Here is a 14717-nt window from a genome sequence, read left to right on the forward strand (position 1 = left end):
TCAATCTTGCAAACAAATTACCTACACGAATAAAGTTGGGAGTTTGTTACTGGCCGATTTCATAAACATTTAAAAGGCTTTTAAATTTTTAAATGACGTTATTTGTATGGATCAAATGTAATTGTAGGACGTAAAAGCCTGATAAATCTTTAAAAGAGCTATATGAAATTCGCCATAAGACTTTTAAAGTCACTTCACTAAGACTTCCTTCTTCGTGAACTCAAAGAGTCAGAAATGTATTTATTTAATACTGGCGCAGATAGTAGCGAACTGGTTGGTAATTGTTTTTCTTTTTGTTCATTATTTTTTATATTTGATTCATATGATCGGATTTCAAAAATTATAGCTCTTAAAACGGAGGATACCAGAGAAGTCTAGAGTGACCCTACCATCGAACTCTTCTAATGTTCGTTAGAAAAATTTGATCTATAGAACAAATTTTTTGAAAACTCAAAAATTAGTTAATCCTCTGTTGAAAAGCTGCCATGTCTGCTCTGCACTAACTCTGAACTAATTTGTGTTCAGGATTACCTTATCCGCTGTTAACTCAAAGTAAACTCTTCACTGATAATCGGTCACTAAGTTAACCAATTGAATCAAATTTATGAATTTAATATTTAAAGCTTATATGATTGTTGACAACAGCTTTAGATATTTTTCTGTTTGTCAATATGCTGCCAATCAATTTTCAGTTAAGCTTTATATAAATACTGTTCGCTTCAAATACAACACATAAAAGACTGGAAAAAACTTTTCTAATGTTCAAATTTTATGTATACAAAACAAATATACATTATACTTTAACAGTAACACTTAGTATAATTGAATTTGAAACATCTTCTTTTCTATAAGAGAATACAAAAGGAAACAAAAAAAAAAACGTCATTCAATCTGATACACATCATTTCAACACACACAACACATCTCACATCCCCATCAAAAAGACAGCTCTTTATCAAAACATAATCGATGACGAGAAAATAAACTCAAATAGATACACACATCCTACAAAGGCATGTACCCTAAATTCCATTCATATGCAGCCACTCAGATGATAAGTAGAGTAAAAATCTGCCATCGTCATCTCTCCCACTTCCCACAGTTCGAAATTCCCACCCATATGGCACTGGGGATGTCAAAAAAAAAAAAAAAAAATCTAGGGTGTGGAAAATTTGATATTTTATTAAGTTTCTCCTTTTAAATGGCTGACAACGTAGTATAACGTATAAAGTCGTTGCGTTGTGTTCTTTGCTTTTTTTTTTTTCTATCCGGAATTTTCTTTGTCGGTTTTCTTTTACCAATTTGTGATGTGAGGGTAAAATCAATTCGTTAAACGTTGTCACTGAATCTTTTTGCCATCACCATAGTCATTGGCACCCTACTGTCTGGTCTGGTGGTCTGTGAACTGTGACTGGAAATCCGAATCAATGCACTTCCATAATAATTTCCAATAGATGGGCATCATTTGACGTTTAGATGCTATATACCTACAACGATACGCTATATACGCAACCACTATATAACCACAGGACCACCCTTTCGTAAAAGGAAGTGGAAGTGGAGATGGATTGGATGGTGTTTGGCTTTCTCGCTGTCTTTCTAAACGATTATTATCCTTAAATGGGGTGGAAATAACGAGGAGAAAACTGCTGACTGCTAACTGCATTTTATCTTAAATTTCATTGTATCCTTTTTGATGACATGCTATAATGAATCACTTTAAATTTGAATTTTCTTTTCGTGTAATGTTGGAATTTAAAGTACATGGTACTGTATAGTATATGAGAACGCCCAAATAGAAGTTTAGAGTGAATAATCATTAACGACTTTGAGGTAGGATTATAATAATGGTCACCAATCTTTCAAATTATACTCGTACTTAATAAGTATCTGGGTTTTAGTTCCATAATAATGATTTCCATTATTATGGAAGATTTCCATACTCTCATTTTTCAAACTACACCAATAGCTCAGGGAAATTAGTCAAAATATGGGCATGAAATCGCATTTTTCGCGGGACAAAATTTTTTTCATGGAATGTGTTCGGGTGGTTGTCCTTATCATAAAAGTCAATTTGTTGGGATAATTGGAGTTTGGGAACAGCCGCCATCTTGGAAAAGAGATTGGTATCGTTTTTATTGAATAGCTCCATTGTTATTCATTTTAACAAAAAATGACAAAGGTAAGACTTATTAACAATAAAATTATCTAAGAAATGATATACAAAACAATTCCGTGAGTTGATTAAATAAAATTTTATAGTTGGTCAAAGTGCGGGTTTGTATCGCAAGGTTAGGACAAAATGACATTTTTTCATATATCTGACGAACTTTTGATTTGTTTGGATAATTCTTCAAGAATGAATTGTAGTACTTATAATTACCTATAAAATGAGCCCACAATCGTTATTGTAACCATCGTATTGTAGAAGTACTCTAACTCCGAAACTCTCCATGTACTAGTCAAAAGTGAGAAAAAAGCTAGTTTTTTGCTAGTAGGCCGAGATAATTTTGGGAGTAGAGGTATAACCAAAATATAAGTACGCAGTTTTGCAGCCATACTCGTGTTTATGTCGATTTCAAAGGTCTAACAACTCTAATTTTTGGCTTCATACGGTTTTTGGGGGGTTAGATAACATAAGTTTTCCAGTTAACGTGAATGGGCTAAATTTATACTATTTGAAATTTTAAATATACAAGCTGATGCTCTATTATTTTTCCTAAATTTGGACACCTCAATCTCGGCTATGGGGTTAATAGAACTCACGATATAAGCTTTTTTAACTAACCATATCAGGCTTTTCAATTCAAATAAACAAACAAAAATCTAAACAAAAAAAACTTCTAAAACATAATCGTATAAAAGGCTTATATATAGTTCTATTGGTCACATCCTCAAGATTGGGGTGTTCAGATTTAGGAAAAATAATAGAGCATCAGCTTGTATATTTATAATTTCAAATAGTATAAATTTAGCCCATTCTCATTACCTGGAAAACTTACGTTATTTAACCCCCCAAAAACCGTATAAAGCACAAAATTAGAGTTGTCAGACCTTCGAAATCGACATTAACACGCGTATGGCTGCAAAACTGCGTACTTATATTTTGGTTATACCTCTACTCCCAAAATTTTCTCGGCCTACCAGCAAAAAAACAGCTTGTTTCTTACTTTTGACTAGTACATGGAGAGTTTCGGAGTTAGATTACTTCTACAATACGATGGTGACAATAACGATTGTGGGCTCATTTTATAGGTAATTATAAGTACTACAATTCATTCTTGAAGAATTATCCAAACAAATCAAAAGTTCGTCAGATATATGAAAAAATGTCATTTTGTCCCAACCTTGCGATACAAACCCGCACTTTGACCAACTATAAAATTTTATTTAATCAACTCACAGAATTGTTTTGTATATCATTTCTTAGATAATTTTATTGTTAATAAGTCTTACCTTTGTCATTTTTTGTTAAAATGAATAACAATGGAGCTATTCAATAAAAACGATACCAATCTCTTTTCCAAGATGGCGGCTGTTCCCAAACTCCAATTATCCCAACAAATTGACTTTTATGATAAGGACAACCACCCGAACACATTCCATGAAAAAAATTTTGTCCCGCGAAAAATGCGATTTAAATTACTAATTTCCCTGGGCTACAACTCAAAAAAAAAAAACAAGCTAAAAAGCTTTATTTGAAGAACGCATATCTTGTCTTAAATACTGGCCACGAATTAAACTGTCTTAAACGTTTTGGTTTTCTAAATTCGAATACGAAAAACCCTATCACGTCCACGATTTTTTAGATAATATCGTTTTTTGACTGTTTTTGGAGATTATTCTATAACGTTAGGAAGTTTGTTTCAACCTAATCTGTAACGGTGTTAACAAATTTGGATGGAATTAGTTCTCTTTATGAGAAAATACTCTATCTAATCAGAATAATTGTTTATTGAAAAATAGTTGCGGAGGCTCAATATTGAAAAACGGTTTAAAAATCTTAAAATGGGACTTTTCTCATGCAAACAAAATTTTACTGATATCAAAGCTTTTTTCGTAATCGTGTGAACATGCCTTTTGAAATTTAGTATAGGATAAGGATCAAACCATAATTCGATGTAATCGCTGAGTTAGTTAACAGGTCCGTTCCACACTCAGTTTGAAACTGCCGAATTTAGTAATATTTGGTTATTTTTGGTCCGAGTCTGTTCCCAACTTCAAAAATTGTGTAGAAGAGAGCGCTCACGAGAGAGTAAAGAATTTCCCCACCTTGACAAATTTAGCCCAAAGAATTTCTTCCGGCAGAAATATGAGTTCTATCAAATGAAAAGTTGACGTATATCAAACAAATAAAGAAGAAGACAAATCAAATTGTAGTGAAGAAGTACCTATAACTTAAAAAAGGTATGGGCTGTAAATGAGAATTCTCTCTTAGTGTCCTAATATTGCTCACTATTAGGGCATTATTAGACCGATGCTCATCTACATACTAAGGCGTACTAGACACTGAATAAAGTGATAAACTATGTATAACAAACTTGTTCAAATTCCAACGAATTTGTGTAAATGGCGCCCAAGAGCAACTCCCTTTGAAGCCCTTGACATACGAATAAGCTTTACACCTCTCGAAAATATAGCAGTTACTTATTTCAAAGCTAATTTATAGAGTGGCATAGCAGTTAAATTGTCCAAGTTTAGAATGCATCACATCCCAATATTGGTACTCGATAAAAATTTCCCTGTTACCATCGCTTCAAGATCTGTATGGGATAGGACCCTACCATCTTTGAAGATGATTCAATACACATCGACATTGATGACTGATGGCTCGAAAACCGGTGTGCGAAGTGGAATATTTTTTAGAAAAAAAAGGATTTGACCTCTCTTCCCCCTACCAGATTATCGAAGTGGAAGTTTTAGCTTTACACTGGTCAATAAGATTTTTGAAACAAGAATCAAAATAAAATTTTCTTCATATGAAGTCAAAAAAAAATTTATTAGCCTCCGTTCTTGAAATATTACCGTTATAAAAAATGCAAACAAACGTATTTATGTATTATTTGTTGTTCGCTTAGATAATTCAAATAAAATTTTTTGGGGCCCAAGCATAATATTATATTTTTTCTTTAAAAAAAAAGAACCATTTATTTTTTTGGGTCCCCTGAGGTACTATTTTTTTTAGATGAAATATTATGTTACTGGCTACCAATTCTTTATGCATTACACTGAAGAATATCATTCGTTTTTCTTGTGTCTGAAGTGATTCATGTCAAATATCTAATCTTTTGGCTTCGTTACTTTTATAATAACGTGCCTTCTTTGCTTTGTTTCCAGACTGGGCCATGGGGTGTCGGGGGCCTTGGGGCACCGTCCCGCTAACCCCAATGGTGTGTACGCCCCTGTTTTCTATCTTCGGATTCGAGTTTAGAACCCCTAAAACCTTCAAGAAAGTAGGTATACATTGGTTCTTGGGGCAGAGTAATTTTATTATCCTACATGCCCCCTTGTTCAAATGAGGTTCATACAACTTTCTGATACAACTTGGTATAAGATCTAAGGTTTTTTTTACATGGATTTCGCATTAGATTTTTTTTTAACTCAAGTTCAAAAACCTCATTTAATAATAATCAACAAATTCCAGAAAAATCACAGCTACCGGAATTATGAATCAAAATTTGAACGCAGACGAAATAGTCTGAATACAAAAAAAAAAAAAATTAAACTACTTATTATAATGAGGACGAAAAGTCGGGTGAACTCACAAGAGTAGGACAGCGGCAGTAATGTAAACTTTTTTATCATGGTGGTTGCATTTTGATTTACCTACCAATCTGTGGTGAACTGCATATGTGCTTTTGACATTTGTGCAAATTTAAAAACTGTCAAAAGGCAAACTTCAGACTGCAAGCAAAAAAAAAATCTCTAGCCTCCACTCTATGTATACAAATGTTCATGTTCAACTCATACATGTTTTTTTTGTATAGTTTTCATTTTTTTTTTTACGTTCTACTTTGAAAAACCACTTGCACATATTTCCATAGAGAATTTTCACTTTGTTTTTTTTTTTTTCCAATTCACTAGTGAGGTATTTTAATTTCAAAAGTACACCACTTCTCTGCTAGCTGCTCGTTGCTAGCAATTAGTTTCGTTGTGGATGGATTCCTGTGAAAGAAAGGATGGGTTGGGTGATGGTGGTGGTGTTTTCGAATAAATTTAGGTCACACTTAGTCATGTGTATAGGGAAATTTCATTTTGAAAAATATAATACTACCTACGTATACAATAGTATGTTCTACATGAATGTAGAATTGTAGATGTCATGTATTTTATATAATTTACACTAGAGTAATGTCATTAAAGAAGCAAAACCATCAACTTATGAGTACTGTGTCAATAGCACAAGCTTTTGATAGGGTTTTTAGCGCTTCACCGGGTGAAAACACTGCGAATGAATGAAAAATTTTCCTAGAGTGGAAGCTCAATCCGGTTGAATATTATTTAACCTCCTTCCTTTCCTCAAGCATAGCATTAAAAAAAATTTTTTTTTTAATTTTATTTACAAAGGGAATGTGGGGGGCGTAATGAAATACACGTTTGATGTGAGTATCATTGACAAAGTGTAACCATGTTAAGCGGTTAGTTTTTGTTGTGTGTTCCACAAATATTCTGCACACAGGGTGAATGGGGTTTTATGTGCGTATTAACCTATGGGTTGGGTGCATGGGGGCGCTATAAGTTAGGTTACATCAACTTAATCGTAATTGGATGTTTATATGGGAAAAGGTGAATGGCTAGATTTGGTTTAACGTCATTTTAATTGGTGTATATAGGAGAAAGGTGTTTTTAATGATTTTTGGTTCCTGATAGAGCATTTAAAATAGGATTGTTTAAGGTTTAAATTACCTAATTAGCAACTCAATGCTTTAATGAAGTCAGTTTTTTGTGTACTTGCGTACATACCACGAGTATTTATGTACATAAATATTGATAACAAGATTAATTAATTAATTACTTAATTAATTAAAAATAAAAATGGACGATTTCATTGTTTCGGGTGCTATAGTTTTTTAAATAAATTGAAGTTTATTGGGTTCATTATTTTACACTTTTCATCCAGTATTATCCTTTAACAAAAAATATGATTTTGTACGATACCAATAAGTACCCACACCAAATACTTTTGGTTCAATGGAATTGATTTATCATCATTCGCATTCTCCCAAAAAACCAAAAATAAACACCATATAACATTTTTCCTGTCATTTAACTTTTGTGTTCAACGATACATTTCCACCTGAGAAAAACCTCTAATTTATATAAATGTTCCAAACCATAAAGCATAAAAACCATTTTATGGTGGATCGGTCAATGTGTCAATTGTGTGTCAAAACAAATTTACACACAAAAACCACAATAATCACTTCATAAATAATGCCGCACACAATAAAATGCATACAATGGTTAAACTAAACCATGAAGTTGTCATATGTGAAATGTGCATATGATTTGAGTTAGATATGTGTGTTAAACTGATGATTATAATCATTTGCAGAAATATTGCCAAACGTTAAAATTTACCTACCCGTTTATTTTATACCAACCTATTATCCCAACCGCAGAACACTCATGTGTTTAAAATCAATTCGTTTGGAAAAACCTACGCATGCTATTCATAGGCAAATAAACACAAAAATGGAAAACTCTTTTAGTGAATAAATAATAATTCAAAATAAAGTGAAATACAAATATATTCCTCTAATGTGGGATCTTCTGAGTCCCTGATAAATAAATGGCACCTTAAAAGAACTTTTTAAAGAACTGTTTACCAGATGCGGATTATATTTATCCCTCTTTCGGCACACGGGTGCGAATTTGGCAGGACAAAAATTAAAAGTGGTCACAAAAAAGTGTCTTTTTAAGGTTGAAAATACATTTTTTTGAATTGTGAATACAATATTCGAATTCCTCGGAATATTCTACATCAATTTCATACATGATTCTCTATAAAATAGTGAGACCGAAAAAAGTTCTAGCGACATGAAAAAGTATAAACCAAATTCGCAAAAACGAGGTGTGCCTACAGAGGGTTATCTATATGACTGGAAGATCTACTAAAAAAAGGCGTTCCCGGACATGTCCATAACTCAAAAACTGAAATTCAAATGGCTTAAAAACATATTAAAGTCAATTATTTTTAAATATTTCTTTTCTAAACACCCCCTGGGAACAGTATTCTTCAAATATTTATATATGCTTTGGAAAAAAAAAATTCATAAAATGCATTATTTTTATTTTGATTAATTTTTGGTAGGTAATCGAGGCCATTATAATATTTTTTGTAATAATATTTCGTTTAACAATATTAAAAAAATAACAAAAAATATTAAAGGTCAAAACGTCATTCACAGGAACTTCATTTCCGGGAACGCTCTAGGCGTAAAAATGAGATATTTTTCTTATAAAACAGATACTGAAATTTTCCACCTCCATGATTTTGACCTTTATACTGCTGTAGCTTTGAAAATATTACTCCTATAAGAAATTGATATACTAGACTAGAGAAAAAAAGATAACTACATTTCTAATCAGGAAAGACGTTGCAAATTTTCTGTGCGACAACTCGTTCTCGAGATATTGAGACCGAAACGTTTCTCAAAATAGCGGACGCCCAACCAGAGCAATTAATACGCAATTTGAGATTTATACTTAGAACAAACCCCTCTTCAATGCTGCATCCAAACTGACGTCTTTTTTTTTCTTTAATCCACACGTATCGCGATGGTCAACCATTTATTATCGCAATAAAGGTCATAATTTTGTTTTTTACTTTTAAACATGTCACTAAGCCAATTTTATCGTTACCAGTAAGTTTTCAGGTGCTTCCTTCTAACTTATAACTGCTGATTTAAAATTTATATAAGTTTTCCTCAACCACTTTACTCTTTTCTCGTTGAGTTTGTGTTTCTGACGTCGAAACAAATATCATAGTAAGTCATTAATTTCAATAACATGGCAGCGACATGTATTTTTTAAAACTTAACTTCAAGAAAACAAAAAAAAAAAAAACTATAATTTTACTATTTTTTGTATTCCAAAAAGTTAATTAATAGAAAGATTTGTATTGAATTAAAAAATGAGTCCTTCATGCCGCTGACATTTTAAGGAAAAAAAAAGGCATGAATAATAACAATTAGCACAGAACCACTTGGTTAATTTATTTATTGTTTAAAAAAAAAGTACGTATTCAATTTCCTGGGTGAATTAATACCCCAAGACTCGGAGTATGTATTGTGGACGGGCCTGTTAAAACTTAAGTCCACCCAGTTTTAATTCCATTACACTTTGGCTTTTCTTCTGCACGATAGCAGTTGAAAGTGAAATACAAACGTAATATGATAAATAAATAACAAACAAAGAAAGTTCTTCCTTAAACTTGGTAAATCGACAAAGAAGAAGCATTCTAAATAAATAAATAAATAATGGGTATTCTAAACCATGTGCATATATACTCTTAAATCTATGTAGAACTGGGCCAATTGATTATTTGGATGGCCGACTTAAAGTCATTAACAAACAAAGTTAGAATACTCAAAGGAGATATAAACAAAACGGAAACCACAAACGAGAATCTATTTTCATTCTTTACTGATGAGAGTTTTCTTCCCCCCCTTGATAAAGAAATAGAACATTTTTTTTTTTGTTTTGAAGTTCAATGTACATAGTTTTCAGTCTTTAAACACACCCCACTAGGGAGTCATTTTTCTCTTAGGAAAATAGTTGATGCAAATGAAAAAACAAACAAAAGAAATGGGGAATGGAAGCAATGCAAAGTTGTCTAGCGCTGCATGAAGGTGTGACAGCTCTCATGTTACACTGAAACGCATAAAATTCCATTAAATCTAAAAACTGACGACTGATGAATTACTTCCAACCCAGTAAATGTCAACTCAAAAAACCAACACAACTCCGTGATATAAGTTAATAAAAGCAACCAGGACGACAAAGTAAATTAGAAATGAGTGATTCACGCCATATAATGCTAATGCGTTGCTTCCCTTTTCTAAAGTACTTTATGTACACTCGTATTATATGTTTATACCTACATACTACATACCTATCCAGGCACATAATTCTACGCACATTTAAATACTGATTGCATGTCTAAGGATAATAATTCAGTGTAAATTTTATTTTCCAGTGCATTTCATGCAGAAACATAAAAACAAAACCTCGAGAGGGAAAATATAATACATTTTTGACGACGACGATGGTGGTGCTATTAAAATTTGGCAGTCTTAAAAAATGTATGAGATTTGGCAGCATTGCTACAAACATATATACATCACACGCATACACATAAAAAATATATAATTTTAGTCCATACGACCTAATATAGTACAAAACTTGGTTTAGGAAGGATAGCTTCATATACATTATGAAAAAGAAAGAACAAAAATAGTTTTTTGTAAAGTTAATAGGAATTTCATTCAGGAAAAGTTTTGAGAAATAAAGTTGACAGCATTTTGTAGACTGAGGTAGCTTCAAATTGTCTAACAAAAGTTTGTCCATGTAGAAGGACTTTGTAAATTGAGACTTCTTTTTAAATATATTTTTTTTTTTTTGAGAAAATAAAAAAAATAGTCTAGGAACACTTGGGTATTTTATTTCGCTTTTATTTCGAAACAACGAAAGTATCCTTTAACAAAAGCTAGTGTCAGTTTTTTATAAATGGTTGAGGTAAAACGCTCTGTATTGCATTAATTTAATAGGTATCTTAGTCTTTAGTATTCCATTTGAAGACAATAGGATTTGTATATTTTAGATAATTTTTGTAACCTTTTTTATTTAAGAATGTTATGCTTCAATGTGAGCACATCCTTTACTGTCTCAACAAAAAACTACTGCATGCAATTATCCTTTTGTTTCCTTTTTGTAGTAAATTTATAGAATTTATTGATGAATTACATAAAATATTTAAACATTTTCATACCAAAATATAAGAACCAACATTCGTTTACCTACATCATGTTTTAATGTATAGCTCTCTACAATTGATAAATCTATGGATCCATTAATAGGTAGGTACATAGGTTATCAAAACATTTAAAATTTTGCTGCAAATTGCATTTACAAATTCCTCCGAGACTCCATTATCTGAAATTATTATGGGTCGCTAATAACCGCTTTATAACGTTGGTTGATAAATGATAGTTTCCTATAATTAGCTCTTTAAAACCCAACCGGAATTTTTATCTAAGTAATCTTATCTTTGCAATTTAAAACCAATCCTGTGGTGGCTAATGTTCAACTCCCTAAACAATTGAGGAGTGGAATAACATGTGTTGAGTATCACAGTTGATAACATGTGTCTATTCAGTAATTTTAAGGCACTTTTATTTGAGTAAACTGTTGTCCTTTCTCTAATTAATATTTTAATTTTAGTAACAAATCGTCTCATTGAAATATAACAATTTTTTTCGTTCAAAAGCCATAAAAAAATCCATTAAATATAATTAATTTCGAGAATGAAAATATATATTTTATAGTGAATACTTAAAATGGCATTAATTTTTCTCTTTCATCAATTAATTAAAAAATCATTTCATGGCCTCCTCATTTTTTTCTCCCAAACTAGTGAATTCCATGAATTCAAAAACGAAAAAAAAAAATTAATATGTATTTCCCGCCATAAAAGCTTACATATGTCTGTTAATTTCATTTGTATTTATGGCTAACAACAGAGAAAGATCCTTTCGTTTTGTTGGGTGACTTGTGTACTGGTACTCTCATACACCTACTCCCTGTATAATATGCATGTATATTTTATTTTTACTTACATTTATTTTTTACTTTAATGCCTTAACCGACACTCATTGAATTTTATTGCAAAGCATTTTTCATATTGAAGAAATACCGTCATCGTCGTCGTTTCTTTCGTTCGTTCGCTTTAACTGTTTATTTTTCACTCATATAAAAGTGTAATATTGATTTTTATTTTCTACCATTCGCGTGTTTCATATCATTGTTGTTTAAATAAAAATTAATAAAACATGTACAGTCAAACCTGAATAAATGCCTCTTTTTTTTAGTTGGTTTAAAAACTTTTACAAAACATGATGTTTGTATATTAAAATGTTGATAGTGTGAATTCTTGAAACCAACAACGTGCGTCAATCCAGTTGCTGTGATTTTAACTCACAATTAAGGATATTGCGAGTTTCACCTAAATTAAATTTGAAGTTCCTTAAAACTATTTTTTTTGTACTCCTCTAGAAAGTAAGTGATTAAGAGCTATCAATTTTTTTCGCATTTCACCCAAATAAAAAGTAGTACCCAAAGAAGTGAAGGGGAATATTTTGAGCTTGAACAACTTTTCGCCCGAGTTTAAATAATTTGCAGGTTTCTATTCCCTTCAGAACTGTATGGGAGGATCGAAGCATCCTGGATAATGGCTCATTACACTTCTACACTGATGGTTCTAAAGCCAATTAAGCCTTAGGAAGTGGTTATCTTCAGAAAAATGGTATTCTCTTTCGCCTACTAGACTATTGTAGCGTGTTTAAACCGGAAATTCTGGAAATACGGCAGTCCTATATTATCTCAGAGAAAACCTTATATGCAAAACGGATATTCGGAACTTCTCAGACAGCCAGGAGGCAATTAAATCTCTGGCCCTTGTCTTCGAGTGAAAAACATACTTAAAATTTCTACCCCTATTCATTAGAAGCTCCTAGTGGTTGGACTGGAGAATTTCAAAATTGCAAGTATTTTTTGTGGTATCACAATGGACACATGAGGGTCTAAACGAGTCGGGTTAGACAGTCACTTTAATCTAACCTAACTTAACCGACACCCACAAGAGAGCTGAAACATTCATAATCTGTATACCTAAATTTCAGATAGATTGTAAAATGATACTTCAAATGTAAACTCTGCGAATTTGATTTGTAATTCCTATTTTTTATTATTTGACAAATATCGTGTCCAAATTTATAGTAACGTAAATCTTTGTCAAGATTTTTGTTACAGACATGATTCAAATCTACGTGCCGCCAAAATGTTGTACCTAATATTGTTTCAATTTTTTTATACCAGTTTTAATTTTTTCTTAAAGAATTTGCTCCCCAATCTTGCAAATAATTCTTTTACTGCTTAAAATTCTATTAAATTCATAGAGATGTATCGCTACCAATTAAACAGCCTCTACTGTACTCATAAAAAAAACTTCTGTGTATGAACAACGTTAAAATGCCGCACGCGAAAAGAATAAACTTAAAAAAAAAACTTGCAATCCTTATTTTCAATTCTTTTTTTTCACTTTTGACGGCTTTATTATGATTCATGTTTGCTTCTACCAGGAGCAAACAAAAAGGAAACAATCAGCGTTAAAGAAGACACCTAAAGGGGAGTAGGAGCATCATTACACTTGCAGTTTGAAATTAAATGTCACCGCAAAGAAAGACAAAAAAAAAAAAAACTTCTCAACAAATAAAAGAAGGTACCTCTCTACCTATGTACGTATTCCTTTACAATAGGCTTAATAATACTCGTGCAATTGTTGGGAGTTATAACAAACGTTTTGTTTAAGTTCTCAGACGAAAATGTCATTTTCAGAAGTTTCATGATTAAAAGCCTATACTATAAGCTGCTCGTAACTCTTTCATTCTTAAAAGTGTTGTATCAACATGTTGTTTATAAGGGAAATACTTACAACTTGTTAGATGAAGACTTTGAAACAGCAAATAAAACATGGTGATTGAAGCGTGGAGATGAAGAAAATAAAAGAAATGATAAAAAAAATAAAATAAAATTGTTGCACTCGATATTTCTCAGGCATTTGATAAGGTTTGGCTGGCATCAAGTTCTCTTGTCAAAAATTTATACTCATGGTTTCGGCAATTTTCTGATCAAATGGATTGAAAATTATCTTTCAAACCGCTCAATACAAGTTAACTAAGATGGGTACAAATCAGATATCAACGACGTTAATGCTTGTGTTCCATAAGGCTCCGTCTTATAACCCACACTTTTTCTCTTTTTCATCAACGATATTTTAGGAATAACTTCTAATCCTTTTCATTGTTTTGCTGACGATAACACCCAATTTCTCGGATATGGAACTACAGCGACAACTTATGACTAACTCATTAAAAATCAAACATTTTCAAACATAAATAATTTATATAAATACTTACAAGTCTTTTTTTTTTTGTGCATATATAGAACTGTAATTGTGTTTGAAAGTCGGGGTATTGAACGTGAGGAATAAAATCTATGTTATAATGCCTCACTGTTGTCAGGTTTTTCTTTTTCAACGAATTTCTAGCCTTTTTAAAAAAAAAATAACAACAAAATTCCAAAACTCCCTCAAAACCTCTTCTTTTCTCTAAATTTTCAATTGTTTCCTTTTTTTATTTTGCCTTTATTTACTGTCTATTCTTCTTTTTTTTGTTTTTAGTTTTATTGCGGATCAAGAAGCTCATCTAGATAGTGGAAATGAAGAAGTAAGCATAAATAATGTTCTTAAAAGAAATTTTTTAAACTTAATTTTTTTAAGATCCCAATTGGAATATGCCAAGTCTATAATGGCACAACTTGCGAGAAATACCTCAAAAATGAGACTGTATTTATACCACCGAATTTAACACTCAACGAATTAGAAGAACGCCTTAAAGCCGCTTATGGCGTCATCAAAGAATCAAAGTTTGTATTAA

General features: G+C 31.7%; 2 protein-coding genes across 4 annotated transcripts in view; one reads left to right on the forward strand and one right to left on the reverse strand.

Moving 5' to 3' along the window:
• The window catches only part of LOC129907866 (calcineurin-binding protein cabin-1-like), a 65893-nt gene that overhangs the window by 26100 nt on the left and 25076 nt on the right, over window positions 1-14717 (reverse strand). The gene's annotated exons all lie outside the window — the stretch shown is intronic.
• The window catches only part of LOC129907867 (tyrosine-protein kinase transmembrane receptor Ror), a 28221-nt gene that overhangs the window by 10099 nt on the left and 3405 nt on the right, over window positions 1-14717 (forward strand). Inside the window, exons 2-3 of the mRNA XM_055984287.1 lie at window positions 14462-14507; window positions 14561-14706. Coding sequence (XP_055840262.1) covers window positions 14462-14507; window positions 14561-14706 — 192 coding nt within the window. The remainder of the gene's footprint in view (window positions 1-14461; window positions 14508-14560; window positions 14707-14717) is intronic.

The sequence above is a fragment of the Episyrphus balteatus genome, chromosome 1 (genome assembly GCF_945859705.1).
Source record: "Episyrphus balteatus chromosome 1, idEpiBalt1.1, whole genome shotgun sequence".
NCBI lineage: Eukaryota > Metazoa > Arthropoda > Insecta > Diptera > Syrphidae > Episyrphus > Episyrphus balteatus.